General features: G+C 45.6%; 1 protein-coding gene across 1 annotated transcript in view; it reads left to right on the top strand.

Moving 5' to 3' along the window:
* The window catches only part of C3_2H3orf70 (chromosome 3_2 C3orf70 homolog), a 143,804-nt gene extending 125,630 nt beyond the window's left edge, over positions 1–18,174 (top strand). Inside the window, exon 2 of the mRNA XM_085648737.1 lies at positions 14,461–18,174. Within this exon, the coding sequence (XP_085504863.1) occupies positions 14,461–15,020 (560 nt within the window). The 3' untranslated portion in view covers positions 15,021–18,174. The remainder of the gene's footprint in view (positions 1–14,460) is intronic.
* The last annotated feature ends 403 nt before the right edge of the window (positions 18,175–18,577 follow it).

Raw genomic sequence — 18,577 nt, 5'->3', positions numbered from 1 at the left:
TGATTGGATGACTTGTGTCCTTCACTGCTAATTGGTTTTCTCATTCTTTAAGCACTCCATGGGAGTGCATGTGTTTTCTTGTCCTTGCAGACTCCAGGTTGCTACTTCCTCCATATCCCCAGATCATCAGTTGCTTCACTACCCTTTATTGCATGTTTTTTCCCTTCTATGTCTTTCCTGGCTGAAGCACCTTTTTTTGCTCCCAGACCCTCCCAATGCGGGGTTCACATTATTTTTTTTTTTTCTTTTTTTTTTTAAAACAGAAGGGTTTTTTATACTTTTTTAAGAGGGGCAATTTGCCCTTGGATTGCGCCATTTTCAAACGCCCCTTTGAGCTAATTTAATTACATTTTTGGGAACAGTAAATTTAAAGAATGGTGAATGCATCATGTTATATGTTGGATTATTCTGGCATGTGTATGTCCTCACACTTGTCATGGCACACATATGTGCATGCATGGGACATGTAATTGCCTTTTTTTTTTAGAGCCAATTGCAGGGTCGGGCTATTATCAATACAATCTGGCAGTCCAGCGTAGGACTAGCTGGTAGGTCAAGGGTTTCTGTAGGCGGAGCCTTGAGGCTTGGCCAGAACAATCATACCGTTCCCCCACCGCTGAATGGCTGAGGCAACCATAAGTCTAATTTATGGCAGTGCTCGTGTCACACCAAATTCTAGGTGATTTAATAATGCTGCACATCAGATATAGCTTAGATTGTTTGCTGCAAGTACCTTACAATTTTTGAATCAATAGGTATCTAATGAAATGTGATAATTGCAAGTGCTTTCAAACTGTGAGATTGATGCCTTTATTAATAGTGCATGGTGTGATACTGGGCTTAGCTTGCATGCACCTGCCAAAAAATTACAAGCAACACAGTCCTCTCTGGGGTAATGTTAATCTGTCTGATCTATTTCATGATACAACATGTAGACCTGAAAAAGTAGGTCCCACCACACAGGTTGGGTGCCATTTGTATCACGAAAAGTGTGGGTACACTGGATGTTAGGGATTTTGTGGATACCAGTAAGTTTCAGAATTTTAACTCAAAATAATTGTGAGGAAAATTCATGATTATTCATGATAACATTTTGATTTATCATAGTCACGTTTTGGGGTCTTTGCTATCACAGGCAATAGACTGACCCACACAAGTGGGGTGCTGTTTTTATCAGGATAAGGAAAGGCTGGGTGCTAGGAATTTTGCGGGTCCCCACACATAGTGCAAGTTTTCCTCACAGACATGTGAGAAAAATGTGTGATTTTAGCCAAAGTTTGAGGGTTTCAGGGTGTTGTGGATAAGAAAATGTAGTGGGATCCATATTTTATTTATTTATTTATTTAGCGACTTGTAAAGCGCCTGGTGACCCGAGGGCATCCCCGCGCTATGAAAATTTGTTATCCAGATGAGAGGGAGAAGGAGAGGGCTTTATTTAGGAAATAGAAGGGTTTTAAGTTTTTTTCTGAAAATCAGATAACTGGGTTCCAGTCTGAGGGAACGTGGGAGGGAGTTCCATCCAGTGGACGCTTTTACAGAGAAGCGTCGGCCTCCGGTACGTGTCCTTTTGAATTTGGGGATGTTGGCTAGGTGCTCGTTTTCGGACCGTAGAGCTCTGGGTGCTTTGTATGGAGTAACCAGGCCGCTGAGAATCGCAGGTCCCGATCCGTTGATCAGTTTGTATGCCGTGCACATGGCTTTGAATTCCACCCTTTGGCGCACAGGGAGCCAGTGCAGGGCCTTGATGGCAGGTTTGGCTGACACTCTGGAGGGAAGGTTCATGAGTAGACGGGCTGCTGCATTCTGTGTTCGTTGCTGTCTCGCCAGGGTAGCCTCAGGCGCTCCCAAATAGACCGTATTACTATAGTCCAACCGTGACAGTATGAGCCCTTGGACTAATAATTTCCTGGACGCGGGTGGAAGTAGGGGAAGAATCCTGCGGGTAGTGCGCATAAGCCCAAAACAAGTACCTGCAGTTTTGGCCGCATGCGTCTTCATTGAGAGGTCGGGTTCTAGCCAGACTCCGAGGGTCTTAATTTCGTGTTTCGGGATGGGGATTTCCCCGAACATGTCTGGCCAGACCGCTGGGGGGATGGTCACCCATTGTTTACCCATGAGCATCACTTCGGTTTTTGATCCGTTTAGTTTTAATGATGATTCACACATCCAACCGTGGATTTCAGTGAGGCAGTTTGCCAGGTTGTCTGGGTGGTCGTCTAGTTGGGATAGGGAGACGACCAGTTGTGTGTCATCGGCGTAGCTCACTATTTTTATACCGAATGGTGTCACTACGTCTTCAAGGGGGGCCATATATGCATTAAAAAGCGTAGGGCTCAGGGAGGATCCCTGAGGGACCCCGCTCGTGAGGGGGAGGGTGGACGAGTGGTAGTTGCCGTCCCATACCTGGAACGTGCGTCCGGTAAGGAAGGACTCTATCCAGCTGAGTGCCGTCCCGGTAAGCCCTGCTGTCGCCAACCGATGGAGAAGGACACGATGGTTGACTGTGTCGAAGGCTGCGCTAAGATCCAGGAGGATCACTGCCACTGACCCTCCTGAATCTAGAATGCGCGTTGCCTCCTCGATGACGGCAAGAAGGGCGGTATCTGTGCCGTGTCCCGGGCGGAACCCAGTTTGGGATTGCCGTAGGATGTTGTTTGCCTCGAGAAACTGAGACAGTTGTCCGTTGACCAATTTCTCGGCTACCTTGCTGATGCCAGGGAGGAGTGATATTGGCCGGTAGTTTGCCATATCTGCTGGGTCGAGCTGGGGTTTTTTAAGGAGTGCTTTCACCACCGCACTTTTCCAGCTAGCGGGGACAGATCCCTGAGCGAGAGAGCTGTTAATAAGCTCCGTGAGCGTGGGGGTGATGACGGGAGCTACGGTTTTAAGGAATCTAATGGGTGCAGGGTCCAGAGGTGATCCGCTTTTCATATAGTTCATGGTTGCTTCTACCTCGTTGGGGGTTACTGGCCTAAATGTCGCAAGTTGGGAGCGTATTCCAGTCTGGCTAGGGGGTGAATTATAGTTCATGTGGCTAGAGGGACATGGAGGGGGAAGGGATGTTAAGATGCGGGCAATTTTGTCATTGAAATAGGTGGCTAATTCATTGCTTCTGTCTACCTGGGGGGTGGTGGAGGAAGGAGTGGTTGGTACTTTCAGTAGCTCTTTTACGATAAGGAAAGATTCCCTGGATGAATTGGAGGATTCTTTTATCCGAGTATCGTAGTGGGATGCTTTGGAGCGCTTAATGGCAGTTTTGTAAAGTCTAACTGCATTGTGGTAGGCTTCTTTGCTGGCGTTCTGACAGTCTTTTCTCCATAGCCGTTCGGCTCTCTTACAGTTTTTACGGAGTAGTCGAAGTTCCGGGGTGTACCACGGGGCGGAACCTGATTTACCGTTTTTGTCCTCCCGCGTTCTGAGTGGGAGTACGGAGTCCAGGGAGGTCGTAATCCACTCTCTAAATTTACTATCGGCGTTAGCCGGGTCTTCTGCGTATGCCGGGGTAGTTGATTTTAGGATACTGGCCCATTCTTCGGTGGGGAGTCTGGACCAGGTCCTGTCCCTGGTGTAAGTAGGCAGTTTTTGAGGTTTCCTAAAAGTTCCTGGAAGTTGGAAGGAGACTAGGAAGTGGTCCGTCCAGGGGAGGGGAAGGGATTCTCTCGCTTGCATCGAGGGGGTGCTCGTGAACACAGGGTCCAACAGGTGACCTTTGATGTGCGTGGCTCCCGAGTTAAGAAGACGGATGTCAAGGGCCGCCAGCTCAGTGATCAGGTCGGCTGCCCCAGAGTCTAAAGGGTCATCGAAATGAATATTCAAGTCTCCTAGTATCATGAAATTGGTGATGGAGTGGGCCTGTGTTGCTACTGTATCCAGGAGAGTGTTGGCAAAAGGACCTGGATGACCGGGGGGGCGGTATGCTAGGATCCCTGAGAGTGAGTTAGTCGGGTCTAGCTTGATTGTGAACTGTAGGCTTTCAGAGTCGGGAATCTGCGCATCGTTAGATTTGCAGGTGAGATAGTCCCGGTAAATAATGGCGACACCACCACCTCTACCTAATGGGCGAGGGAGGGACTGAATGAGGAAGCCCGGTGGGGTGGCTAGCACCATGTCTGACTCAGAGTGTGGGGTGAGCCACGTTTCCGTCAGGAAGAGGATGTCTATCTCATGGTCTTCTATGAGGTGGTTGATCAGTATCGCGTGTTTGGGGAGAGAGCGACAATTCAGCGAAGCGAGTTTAAGGGCTGAAGGCTTGTAGGGTCGTATGGGGAGTTTAAGCTGGGCTGGCTGGCAGTGAGTACAGCTGGTGAAAGGTCCATTCATGTCATGAACATATTCACATGAGGAGGCGATGGGGGGTCTGAGACTTAGGAGGTCCCGACGAGAATAGTTTACCTTAGGGGCAGCTTTGTCCACCAGGGGTTCTGGCCCTAGGCCCGGCCGTGCGCGGACGGGCGCAGACGGGCTTGCCTTAGGCGCGCCTTCGGCGCGCAAACGGCGCTCCCGCTGCCCTCGTCCGCTGCGCTGGTATGGCCGGCACATTTGTAGTAGGTGTTATGGGCGTGGCCTCGCAGTGGGCGTGGCTTCCGCCTTGGGACCGCGCTGGCGGTGTGGGCGTTTCCCTGTATCAGCGCTGGAGTCGCTGTGTCAGGGGTGGTCTGGGAGGGCTGTATTAGCGCGTGAGAGTCGGCGCTTCCGTGCAGGTGAGCTCAGAGATTTTTTTAAATCAAACACAGAGAATAAGTGACAATTTTTTAAAATCAATTGTAGGAACAGTCCTCCGGCTTCCGCCTCAGAGGATAAACAAACAATAATGCGACGCGCTTGCTATCAGCGTTTTGTAGCAGTCTTTGGTGGGCGTGGCCTCGCAGTGGGCGTGGCTTCCGCCTTGGGACCGCGCTGGCGGTGTGGGCGTTTCCCTGTATCAGCGCTGGAGTCGCTGTGTCAGGGGTGGTCTGGGAGGGCTGTATTAGCGCGTGAGAGTCAGCGCTTCCGTGCAGGTGAGCTCAGAGATTTTTTAAAATCAAACACAGAGAAAAAGTGACAATTTTTAAAATCAATTGTAGGAACAGTCCTCCGGCTTCCGCCTCAGAGGATAAACAAACAATAATGCGACGCGCTTGCTATCAGCGTTTTGTAGCAGTCTTTGGTGGGCGTGGCCTCGCAGTGGGCGTGGCTTCCGCCTTGGGACCGCGCTGGCGGTGTGGGCGTTTCCCTGTATCAGCGCTGGAGTCGCTGTGTCAGGGGTGGTCTGGGAGGGCTGTATTAGCGCGTGAGAGTCAGCGCTTCCGTGCAGGTGAGCTCAGAGATTTTTTAAAATCAAACACAGAGAAAAAGTGACAATTTTTTAAAATCAATTGTAGGAACAGTCCTCCGGCTTCCGCCTCAGAGGATAAACAAACAATAATGCGACGCGCTTGCTATCAGCGTTTTGTAGCAGTCTTTGGTGGGCGTGGCCTCACAGTGGGCGTGGCTTCCGCCTTGGGACCGCGCTGGCGGTGTGGGCGTTTCCCTGTATCAGCGCTGGAGTCGCTGTGTCAGGGGTGGTCTGGGAGGGCTGTATTAGCGCGTGAGAGTCAGCACTTCCGTGCAGGTGAGCTCAGAGATTTTTTTAAATCAAACACAGAGAAAAAGTGACAATTTTTAAAATCAATTGTAGGAACAGTCCTCCGGCTTCCGCCTCAGAGGATAAACAAACAATAATGCGACGCGCTTGCTATCAGCGTTGTGTAGCAGTCTTTGGTGGGCGTGGCCTCGCAGTGGGCGTGGCTTCCGCCTTGGGACCGCGCTGGCGGTGTGGGCGTTTCCCTGTATCAGCGCTGGAGTCGCTGTGTCAGGGGTGGTCTGGGAGGGCTGTATTAGCGCGTGAGAGTCAGCGCTTCCGTGCAGGTGAGCTCAGAGATTTTTTTAAATCAAACACAGAGAAAAAGTGACAATTTTTAAAATCAATTGTAGGAACAGTCCTCCGGCTTCCGCCTCAGAGGATAAACAAACAATAATGCAACGCGCTTGCTATCAGCGTTTTGTAGCAGTCTTTGGTGGGCGTGGCCTCGCAGTGGGCGTGGCTTCCGCCTTGGGACCGCGCTGGCGGTGTGGGCGTTTCCCTGTATCAGCGCTGGAGTCGCTGTGTCAGGGGTGGTCTGGGAGGGCTGTATTAGCGCGTGAGAGTCAGCGCTTCCGTGCAGGTGAGCTCAGAGATTTTTTAAAATCAAACACAGAGAAAAAGTGACAATTTTTTTAAATCAATTGTAGGAACAGTCCTCCGGCTTCCGCCCCAGAGGATAAACAAACAATAATGCGACGCGCTTGCTATCAGCGTTTTGTAGCAGTCTTTGGTGGGCGTGACCTCGCAGTGGGCGTGGCTTCCGCCTTGGGACCGCGCTGGCGGTGTGGGCGTTTCCCTGTATCAGCGCTGGAGTCGCTGTCAGGGGTGGTCTGGGAGGGCTGTATTAGCGCGTGAGAGTCAGCGCTTCCGTGCAGGTGAGCTCAGAGATTTTTTAAAATCAAACACAGAGAAAAAGTGACAATTTTTAAAATCAATTGTAGGAACAGTCCTCCGGCTTCCGCCTCAGAGGATAAACAAACAATAATGCGACGCGCTTGCTATCAGCGTTTTGTAGCAGTCTTTGGTGGGCGTGGCCTCGCAGTGGGCGTGGCTTCCGCCTTGGGACCGCGCTGGCGGTGTGGGCGTTTCCCTGTATCAGCGCTGGAGTCGCTGTGTCAGGGGTGGTCTGGGAGGGCTGTATTAGCGCGTGAGAGTCAGCGCTTTCGTGCAGGTGAGCTCAGAGATTTTTTAAAATCAAACACAGAGAAAAAGTGACAATTTTTTAAAATCAATTGTAGGAACAGTCCTCCGGCTTCCGCCTCAGAGGATAAACAAACAATAATGCGACGCGCTTGCTATCAGCGTTTTGTAGCAGTCTTTGGTGGGCGTGGCCTCACAGTGGGCGTGGCTTCCGCCTTGGGACCGCGCTGGCGGTGTGGGCGTTTCCCTGTATCAGCGCTGGAGTCGCTGTGTCAGGGGTGGTCTGGGAGGGCTGTATTAGCGCGTGAGAGTCAGCACTTCCGTGCAGGTGAGCTCAGAGATTTTTTTAAATCAAACACAGAGAAAAAGTGACAATTTTTAAAATCAATTGTAGGAACAGTCCTCCGGCTTCCGCCTCAGAGGATAAACAAACAATAATGCGACGCGCTTGCTATCAGCGTTGTGTAGCAGTCTTTGGTGGGCGTGGCCTCGCAGTGGGCGTGGCTTCCGCCTTGGGACCGCGCTGGCGGTGTGGGCGTTTCCCTGTATCAGCGCTGGAGTCGCTGTGTCAGGGGTGGTCTGGGAGGGCTGTATTAGCGCGTGAGAGTCAGCGCTTCCGTGCAGGTGAGCTCAGAGATTTTTTTAAATCAAACACAGAGAAAAAGTGACAATTTTTAAAATCAATTGTAGGAACAGTCCTCCGGCTTCCGCCTCAGAGGATAAACAAACAATAATGCAACGCGCTTGCTATCAGCGTTTTGTAGCAGTCTTTGGTGGGCGTGGCCTCGCAGTGGGCGTGGCTTCCGCCTTGGGACCGCGCTGGCGGTGTGGGCGTTTCCCTGTATCAGCGCTGGAGTCGCTGTGTCAGGGGTGGTCTGGGAGGGCTGTATTAGCGCGTGAGAGTCAGCGCTTCCGTGCAGGTGAGCTCAGAGATTTTTTAAAATCAAACACAGAGAAAAAGTGTCAATTTTTTTAAATCAATTGTAGGAACAGTCCTCCGGCTTCCGCCCCAGAGGATAAACAAACAATAATGCGACGCGCTTGCTATCAGCGTTTTGTAGCAGTCTTTGGTGGGCGTGACCTCGCAGTGGGCGTGGCTTCCGCCTTGGGACCGCGCTGGCGGTGTGGGCGTTTCCCTGTATCAGCGCTGGAGTCGCTGTGTCAGGGGTGGTCTGGGAGGGCTGTATTAGCGCGTGAGAGTCAGCGCTTCCGTGCAGGTGAGCTCAGAGATTTTTTAAAATCAAACACAGAGAAAAAGTGACAATTTTTAAAATCAATTGTAGGAACAGTCCTCCGGCTTCCGTCTCAGAGGATAAACAAACAATAATGCGACGCGCTTGCTATCAGCGTTTTGTAGCAGTCTTTGGTGGGCGTGGCCTCGCAGTGGGCGTGGCTTCCGTCTAGGGACCGCGCTGGCGGTGTGGGCGTTTCCCTGTATCAGCGCTGGAGTCGCTGTGTCTGGGGTGGTCTGGGAGGGCTGTATTAGCGCGTGAGAGTCAGCGCTTCTGTGCAGGTGAGCTCAGAGATTTTTTAAAATCAAACACAGAGAAAAAGTGACAATTTTTAAAATCAATTGTAGGAACAGTCCTCCGGCTTCCGCCTCAGAGGATAAACAAACAATAATGCGACGCGCTTGCTATCAGCGTTTTGTAGCAGTCTTTGGTGGGTGTGGCCTCGCAGTGGGCGTGGCTTCCGCCTTGGGACCGCGCTGGCGGTGTGGGCGTTTCCCTGTATCAGCGCTGGAGTCGCTGTGTCAGGGGTGGTCTGGGAGGGCTGTATTAGCGCGTGAGAGTCAGCGCTTCCGTGCAGGTGAGCTCAGAGATTTTTTAAAATAAAACACAGAGAAAAAGTGACAATTTTTAAAATCAATTGTAGGAACAGTCCTCCGGCTTCCGCCTCAGAGGATAAACAAACAATAATTCGACGCGCTTGCTATCAGCGTTTTGTAGCAGTCTTTGGTGGGCGTGGCCTCGCAGTGGGCGTGGCTTCCGCCTTGGGACCGCGCTGGCAATGTGGGCGTTTCCCTGTATCAGCGCTGGAGTCGCTGTGTCAGGGGTGGTCTGGGAGGGCTGTATTAGCGCGTGAGAGTCAGCGCTTCCGTGCAGGTGAGCTCAGAGATTTTTTTAAATCAAACACAGAGAAAAAGTGACAATTTTTAAAATCAATTGTAGGAACAGTCCTCCGGCTTCCGCCTCAGAGGATAAACAAACAATCGCACTACCCTGAATTCATCTGGGTCTCTAGGTTTCAGAAATACCCAGGGTTCGTAGGCATGAATATTGAGGCCACTCACGTGGCAAATGAGAGGGAATTTGGATTTACCCCATCTCTACAGACCCCTATGTTTAAACTATGCAGAGGTAATTCAAATTTCCTCTTGTTTGCCATCGGGGTGAGGGTGCTGTAGGCCCCAGTGGGGCAGAAAGACAGTTGGAGCTTAAGAAATGGGGGTGCTGCCTGATGTCAGGATGGAGGAGCAAAAATTCAGTGGGCTTTCTGCCCCTCTTGGGACAGATTAGGATGAATCATGCAGACAGTCAGTCAGTCAAAAAAGTCTTTATTACGATTATTCATCTTAAAAGACATATATATACAATAAAACATTAAAACAATGTGGAATACTGCGACCATAGGTTGGATATCACAGGGTACATAATTTATACACAACATACAATTCATTTAAATTAAAATGTCCATAAAATTCCATCTAAAAAGATAAAATTGGCAAAGTTTACTGTAGTCCACCATATCTTTCGCGAATAGCCCAAGACCAGCTTAGGAATTTGGCTACCCCTATGATAATAGTTCCATTGTCTCCAATTTTCAGGAGCCTTTTAGCAGTCATAGCGGAGGTTGTGCAAAGAGATCTACTCAAGGGTTTGAGCCACGTGCTCCTAACTAAGTGATAGGCTGGACAAACATAGAGAAGGTGGCTTACATTTTCGATACAGTCAGGGCAGAAAGGACACCTGTCTCCCATACCAGTTTTCCATTTACTGAGTGGGAGCGTTTCTACCCTAAACTGGTGGTACAGCCTACGATCTCTAGGTTTGGTAATCGGATCCCAGTAAATTTCAAGGGATGGTTCGTCCTTAAAATCCCAAAAAACTCTGGTCAGTGGGGATCCTACCAGTGTAGAATGTCTCCTAGATTTTACTAAGCTCCAGTATGCGGCTCTTAAATCAGTCTTGGTTGGAGGGACGACCGTTTCCGGGGATACCCAGAAATCCCTAATTCCCATATCAATAAGGAGGTTTTTGACAGTTTTTAGCCATAGAATCTTATTAGAGTTGTCCAACCCCCTTACTTCAAGTAAGGCCTTTGCGAAGTGATGTAATTCTGGGGTAGACCACAACCTTCTCCAGAAGAGGACCATTCTAAGCTGTGCAATGTCCTCAATAGGGTTACAACCAAGATCGAACAATAGGGGGATTCGAGGTGTCGATTTTGGGAGGCCCACAATTGATCTTAAAAATTTATTTTGGGCCAGAGCTAAATCGGACAAGTTACAACAACCCCAGATCTCAGCACCATATAAAATAGCAGGGACTATTTTCAGGGAATACAGCTTTATTGCTGGAGCCACTGGCTTAGTTAGAGATAGCCTATGCTCCCTTAAAAGGGCTCCTGCTAGCTGTAAATGTTTCAGGGCTAGAAGCTTCACCTGTGGAGTCCAGCTCAATTTTTCACCGAGGGTAATGCCTAGATAAGTAAAAACTTTGGTCTGCTCCAGGGGCTTCCCACCCATAAAGACTTTTGCCGAAACGTCTCCTGCCCCGTGGAGCACCATAAATTTAGTTTTCTCTACATTAACCTCAAGCTCATGTTCGCTGCAAAAGGCCTCAAAGCGGGATAAAGCCCGCTGCAGACCCTGCCGTGTTTTGGATAAAATCAGGGTATCATCAGCGAACATGAGCAAGGGCACCCTTTGGCCGGCCAGCTTTGGTGCCTCCGTGGGGTAATTTTCAAAGTACTGTACAACCCCATTTATGAACAATGAAAACAGTGTTGGGGCCAGGACACACCCCTGGCGGACTCCTTTCTCTACCTTGAATCTTTCGGTGACCTCTCCCGGGTTCCCCCAGCGAACCTGAGCATAATTAGAGCTATGAAGCTTGATCACAAAGTCAACTAATTCCTTGGGCATCCCTAGTCTTAATAGAACATCCCAGAGTTTGGATCTTGGGACAAGATCGAATGCGGATTTTAAATCCACGAACGCTGCGAAAATGAGCCCCTTACCCAAAAGGACCTCCTTCCAATAAAGTAAAACAAACTTAAAAACCTGGTCCAGTGTTCCCATGTGAGCCCGAAACCCTACTTGGAGGTTAGATAATATATCATTTTCGTCCATCCAGCAATGGATTCTTCCAAGTATGACACGGGCAGGGATTTTTTGCAACGCATCGATGAGACTGATTGGCCTGTAATTGCCCGGTGCAGAACGATCTCCCTTTTTAAAAATCGGGATTATTTCTGCACCGGACCAAGAATTGGGGAATGGAGTCCCCCCTGCCAGTGAGTTCATCTGATTCGTTATGTAAGGGACCCAGAGATCGCGATCCTGCCTGAATAAATCTGCTGGGATACAATCAGGACCAGGTGCTTTACCACTCGGGATACTCTTCAAGACCACCTCAACCTCCTTAGTACTAAACCATAATGGAACATCTATCGATATAGGTGGGACGAATGACACCCGCTCCGAGTCCTGCTGGTATTGGGCTTCGAAGTGGGCAACCCAATGGTGTGGGTCCACGTTATTATTAGGAACTGCCGACCTATGTCCATTCCCCCACTTTATTAAATCCCAAAAATGGGACATATTCCTGCCTTTGAAGGCTTCCAGCAAGTCCTTCCAGCGTCCCTCATCCCACTCTCTTTTAGCCTGCTTTAAGGTGGATTTATACAAAGTCCGGGCCTGTTTGATTGTAGGGTAAATTCTAGATTTAATAGCGGACAGAAGGGCTTTATGTCTGGACCTACAAAGCTCATTATACCAGGAAATAGGATGCAGTCATTTTCTATTAGGGGAACAAATTGTGTAAAAAAAACACAAGCACTTTGTTTACTGTGACATCAGTATGCTGTAATTACTGCACATCACAGCAAATAAAAATAATTGTGGGATGCTTTATCCCTCATTTCCCAATTTCCCCTTATTAAATGCTTCTGATGATTGTGGGTGGTGTTGTCCTGTCCTATAGATGTCCTCCAAACTACGGAGGTAATGTAGTGGACATCAGTAGGTCGTCCACCACATAATTGGGTGGAATTATTTACATCTCAGCAACATTCTTCCAAGATTTGAAAATCTTATATTTATTTAGCATCCACATTTTCAGTAGAGTTGGACCAGTATATTTGTGACAAATGTTGAGGTTGAGGTAATTCTACAGTAGTTTCAGTATCCATAGACAAATTGCACTGCACTTTAATGACTGCTAGATATAAAATATAGAATTGCAGAACATTGTTTGAAATGTATTGGCCAACCCTGAGCATGTACAAGTGAAACTATTGGTTGATACTACATGCCTAAACAGAGGAGACTTCTTGAGCTTTGCACATGTTTGTATAGTGTTCCTCCATATCTGGTTTATGGAATCTCGTTTTACAGAGTTGATAAAGATTATTAAGTTCTAATTGCAGGTGCATAGAAGTTTATATTTGTCAGAATCAATATCGTGAACATCAGGACTTAATTTTCATTGCAGTAAAGATTGGGTCATTATGTGTTGCTAAGCAATGCCATGGCGCAGAACAATCTACATTTTAGGCAATGGGGGAATTCCGTGATTGACTGTTTTAATATTAAAATGGCAATGTATCTGATTAATGACCGGCAGTGTATAGAAGAAATTGGTATTCAGAACTTAATTAATTATCAAAGCCACATTAAGGAAAGAGGAATATTTCTCTGTTTGCGTAATATTAATGAGATGTTTCATTTCCAAATACAATGTTAAAGTGGATGAACATATTTGTGTAATGTGCTATCTGTTCTGCATCTTAAAAAAATTGGAAAGAAACCAATTAAGAAAAGGTAGTTGAAACAATAACGTTAATATTTAAAATTAAAACAATGAAAAAGAGGGAGAGAACGAGAATAATGGTACACTGCGGTTTTTAGTACTCTGCCCCCACAAGAGAGGAAGAAAAACATCTCATAGGCACTTTCTGTGGTCTGGCTTGACAGCGCAGCTGTCACCAGACAATTAGGGGGCATTACCAGAGAGGGGGTTTGGCCCTTCCCACATGTTGGGAGCCAGAATTTCATGTTTTGACTGGGCAGAAGTTATGTGCAACCACAAAAAAATGTGCACGCAGCTGTGGTCATTTTGTTTATTTATCTAACTGCACAAGCATGAACTTTCAGGTGAACAGATGGCGTGAGAAGGCTGTTAATGTGTCTTGATAATTAGATAAATTATGTTTTTCTCTGGCAGCACAACAGATTGGAGGAGGGCAGTCATTAACCTACATGGATGTTTAAGTCTGGCTTGACAGTGCAACTGCCACCTGGTCTTTTAACCTTTTCCAATATAATTTAACAGTTCTTTGCTTCCACGCAAATACATGTTCATTCCCAGGCTATTTACATGTAATGTTTGATATTACCATACAACATTCTTTTAAAGCCAGAACTATTGCCATTGCTTGTTGCAACCTGTTAGCAGGGTTGTTGTCCTGTGCTCTCCCTTTGGCAAAGACTAGAAGATCCAGTGTTCAGAAGCTGCATATGCAAGGCACAAACAAGGAGAACAAAACTGTAAAAAAGCAAAGCATCTCACAAACTAATAAAACCAAGTTGGTTGACACAGATAAGCATGACAATCAGAGTCCCACCATCATTTAGTACTATTACTACCAGTTTTCCTACCAGTAGTTTTTAAACTACTTTTAATGAGGGTCAAACCCTCTTAATCCTCCCAGTATGCTTGACCCATGTCTTCTTTTCTTATACCTTTTAGGGCCCTCGATAACTATCAATATACGACTCACGTTTATTGTACAAAATTGGCTAAATACAAATTTACTCAATGACCGAACTTCAGAAGTTGACCCAGTACTCCAGAAGGTATCTGTATGCTGACTCTAAAATTAGTTCTTACATGTTTTTATCATCCTTTATGGAGGATAAGCATACTCCTTAACAGGGAAAAATCAATTCCCTGGTCGCTTGTGGGTCTTCAGCTGTCATATTTGTGTTCATAGGACTTCTGGTTCCCCCAGAACCCACAGAATGTCTCTTTTACTGGGGATGACAATGGAGAAGCCTGCCGCAGGAAGAAACCATCTGATACCTACTCTGTTCTGCCTGTGTGTTACAGGGTTTCCTCTTGGTAGTGTTTGTCGATTAATGAGTTCAGGAAGAGAAAATCTACCAAATTCAGCACCCAATTCCAAATTTTCTGTCACTGACTTTGGAGTAGTAGAGTTACTCGAGCTCTAGCATTGCTGCTAGAACTTAAGAAGTTGGATACAAGCTCAAGCCAGACAGGTTAAACTTCTCCTATGTGGCCATGTTGATAACCATGACCTTGTAAAACAGAAATGATTCATAATCTATATTCTTAATCGTCTCATGTTTCCCTGTTTCATCCCAAAAATATGTCTGTAACATTTCCTTGCACGTATAACTGTTACTGTAGAAACACATATTTCAATGAAGATCTAAGGTATCCTTTCTAATAAATGTCCTTCTCTTGTTTCAGGTAAATATGTTTATCAACCCATGACACCAGTAGAACAGCTTCCAAGCACAGAAATCCCCGCCAAACCTAGAGAGCAGGCAAACACCATTCAGATCTCTGTCTCTCTCACTGAGCAGTTTTTGAAGTTTGCATCAGTCTTCCAACCTCCGCTCCTTCCAGAGTCACCAAGATATTGCACCATCTCTGACCTTTTCATTGACAACTATCAGGTAAAATGCATCAACGGGAAAATGTGCTATGTTCAGAGACAGCAACCACAGCCACCACCACCCAAGAATAAACCTGAACAAGGCACCACACAAGATGCCTTAAACTTAAAAGGTAATAATGGGCCAAAATTAGACCATTGCTCCTCCCCATCTAGCTCAGAAGACTCTGGCATCAATGCGGTTGGGGCTCACTACATGGAATCATGTGATGACGACACAGAGGAAGGGGCGGAGTTAAGCTCTGAAGAGGATTACAGCCCTGATTGCAGTTGGGAACCTGATGACTGTACCCTGTTGTCACCTTCCAAGTCCGACCTGGAAGTCATTGAAACTATAGAAACTACAGTTTGAACAAAAAAAACAATATAAAACTAATCACACACACGATTGTTGGCAGTGCTGGTAATGTTGAGTTCTGTTTTTATAATTAGGTTTGCCACTATCACATATTTCAAATCGTATTGTTTACTCTCCTCTTTTATGTTTATACTAACGTGTTGACTTTGCTCATTCATTGTGCTACGGACATACATTTTCAGACAAAACACAGTGCATTGTCCTCAAGATCCATTCTTTGAAAATACAAATAGATGGTTGGAAACGAGTCACTGGAGCTTTGTCTTCTGTACATCTCTAAAGCAAAAATGGCGATTCTGGGAATTCAAGATGGCAACAGTGGCTTACTAGGAATTTGCTAAAACCTCACACATACACATGGGATACAAATGTTCTATAAATAATGTTACTAATAGCTCAACATCACTTTTTCCTAAAAATATCTTAATGAACAACATGGTCCTCTTAAGTGTTAAACTGCAAACAAATCAGGTGGTCATGTGTTTAATATTTCTCCTACCTTCTGTCCTGATATTTAATAATAATATTAATCCAATACTGAAACGTAAATGGTGCCTTATATATTCTTCAGGAAGGTTCCTGTAAATTAAAAAGCACATCATATATTCACACTATTATTGTATACTGTCGATCTTAAAATAATGATATTTATAAACCACTGTTTTATATTTGTATAGTGATATTACTATGTTGCCTCCTTTTTACTATTCAGCATTTATTTGCAAAAAGTACTTTTTAGACTATGTTTTTCTGGCACATTGAATCAATTTGTATGCCCATGATCTGCATGACCGTGAAACGACCTCTTGCACTTAGTTTCTTTCTCAAATGGCTTAGCAGCACAAAGGAAGAAATTCAGACCAAATGCTATGCCTTTGTACTTTTTTCCTTTTCACCTGCAGCTTTTCGATACATTTTGAATTGTTCTTGAACAGTCACAACAACATGGCTAAGTGCCAGAAAACAAGTATAATCAACTCTGTCTGGCTCCTGTCCAATCATGCAGAGACTCTAAAAAAGGAAATACTAAGGTACGTCGTCCTAGGGAGTTGCCGGAGGAGCCTCGCTAGTGCCTCCAGACAGCACCAAGCTCTAGGGATTCACACTCACCTTAGACTTGGAGGGGCTCAGTAATATACATTTGTCTCTCTTGGATTTCTGTAGAGCTCTACATCTGAAGATCTTTAGGGATATACGTGACCTCTCAAAAATAAGCACAAACGATCAATCCGCCACCACAAATTTTGAGAATTTTTTCATGCTTTACTTGCATGAAAAAATGAAGTATCATCAAACTAACAAGAACTACCAACAATAACCGCACTCTCGATTAATACTGATCTTACAAACACGATGGCGTGTAGCACACTGTACACATTCAAGAGGCAAGTCCATTGCACACTATGGTTGAAGACCCATTAATGGGTATGCATTAAAGGGTCTTCATCTGCCCCTTGTCTGTCTTAAACGTGACTTGAGTTATGAAATGAACAGATTAGTAACTTTTCAGAAGAAAATGCACAACCCTTAGGAACGCAGCAAGTATTGAAATGAGGACACTGTGCAAGTGCCTTGTGAGTGCAATCATAGTGTGAAAGAGAAGTGTGCAACAGCTGTGAGATCACTCATTTGGGTTTAGACTGGTTTTAGACTGGCCTCCATGTCAATGGTGCAACTTCTACAGCTCACAAATGAGCTGGGCCAGACACTTCCAGGGGCTCTTGGTTCAGGGGCACAAATGTATTAGATAGTATGAATCGCTGGTGTGAGATCGTCTAATAGTCTCTGGAACATCAATGTTGTCAGCTAGAGGAGAATCTGCTTCCCAGGGGATCTTTTAACACATCCAACAAATGAGTGGGGTATTTCATGTAGTGTAAACTACGTTTACATATTAATGCATTTATGAATAAGTGCTGGTGTGAAGAAAGTTAAGATGGGGAGGTGGGCAAGATTTAGAATTTTCTACATTAACAAAGGTTTTTCATGGATCTATATTCATATTAGGCACTGCAGGGTAACCTGGTTCGTGAGATTGCCACATACATAATACAGGTTGGCAAAGCCAATAATTCTGACGCTGGCTGTTTTGGCATGTTTTTTGCAAACCTTTATAGTTGTGTGAGCTGCTAGGACCCTGCTAGTATAACAAAAACCTTTGTTGAAAAGAAAACACATTTTTTGGGTCTCAAAATGCACACATTGCCATTGTAGGCCTCCACCCTGCTGGTGTAACAAAAACATTACTAAAAGTAAAAATATATTTTCTTGGTCTCTAAATGCAAATATTAACATTGTAGGCCTTGGCAATGACTCCTTTGTGGGTGGATGTACTCTTTATGGATAAGCAGAATTATGTCAATTACAGTTAAGTTAGCCAATGGCTGAAGTGGGCCTACCCGCTGGCCCAAGCTGTATGCAAAAATGAATGACACAACAGACCAGTGGGTTACAGCCTATGTACGTGAGTAAAAAGGGCTTGCCTGAAGACCTAAAACACACAGTAATGTTTTGTTTAAAAGATGTGTGATGATTTTTAACAACCCTGATATACTCTGGTTCCCTTAAAAACTAAGAATGCACTGAGAAGCACATGTTTTAAGTTTTAAGACATTCTGAAACTGATATTGCTGAACAGAAAATGGTTCTATCACTCACACTGTCACACTTCTCGTGTTTCTGATATAGAAGGCTTTCCTGGATTAACACATTTTGCTAAATAAAAAAAGGTGGCTAAACAAGAACAACTTTCTGAAGCCACAAAGTAAAATAGTCACTAGTACTTTGTAAGAATTATAAATTCTAGATACTGGTTGCTAGCATGGTTTCATGAATGTTTTATCCTTTGTAGCAAGTACCGTAGGACACTGAGTTAGTTTCATGACATAGGTTGGAAGCAAATTTACAATATACGGGGACACCTGAGGAGTACGTCATATTGTGATAGAAAGTGTGTTCCGGGTGTTTCGTGTACCGTGAGAATGGTGCTGTGATAATATTTCTCTCAAACTATGTTACAGTGCAAAGTTAGTTCTGTGATGTTCTCGCATCTCTTATGAGCAAGGAAATTGGCCACCCCAGTGTATAGCTTCTGCTGTTAAACTCATATTAAGTAGCACAAATAAAAGAGTTTTGAAGTACCATCAGCCATACATGTATGCTTTCAATTTTTTATTTCTGATTCATTTAATGGAATTTATGCACAACCTTTTGTGTGTGTGTGTGTGTGGTATATTAGTTTATATTACGAACACTTCTATTGCATGTTTCTGCTATTTGCTTATAGAATTGATTGTTCTGTGTGGGAGTGCATACGTGCATGTGTCCTTTTTGATTCAGGTCTTCTGAAGGCAGAATAATGATAGTGTGGCGCATTTGGACTTGAACAAGTACTTGGAAATGCAGAATCTCACACAGTGCAGCGACAGTATGATATGACTTGTGCTCCGTGCTGCCCCAAAGCCATGAGTGGGGAAGGTCAAAAGTACAGATGGCCACATTGACCGCAGATAGATGTACTATCATGTGAAATGCACTCGGATGGAATGTTG

The sequence above is a fragment of the Triturus cristatus genome, chromosome 3_2, assembly GCF_964204655.1.
Source record: "Triturus cristatus chromosome 3_2, aTriCri1.1, whole genome shotgun sequence".
NCBI lineage: Eukaryota > Metazoa > Chordata > Amphibia > Caudata > Salamandridae > Triturus > Triturus cristatus.
Note: the sequence above shows the minus strand (reverse complement) of the source record. Positions and strands in the feature narration are given on the sequence as shown.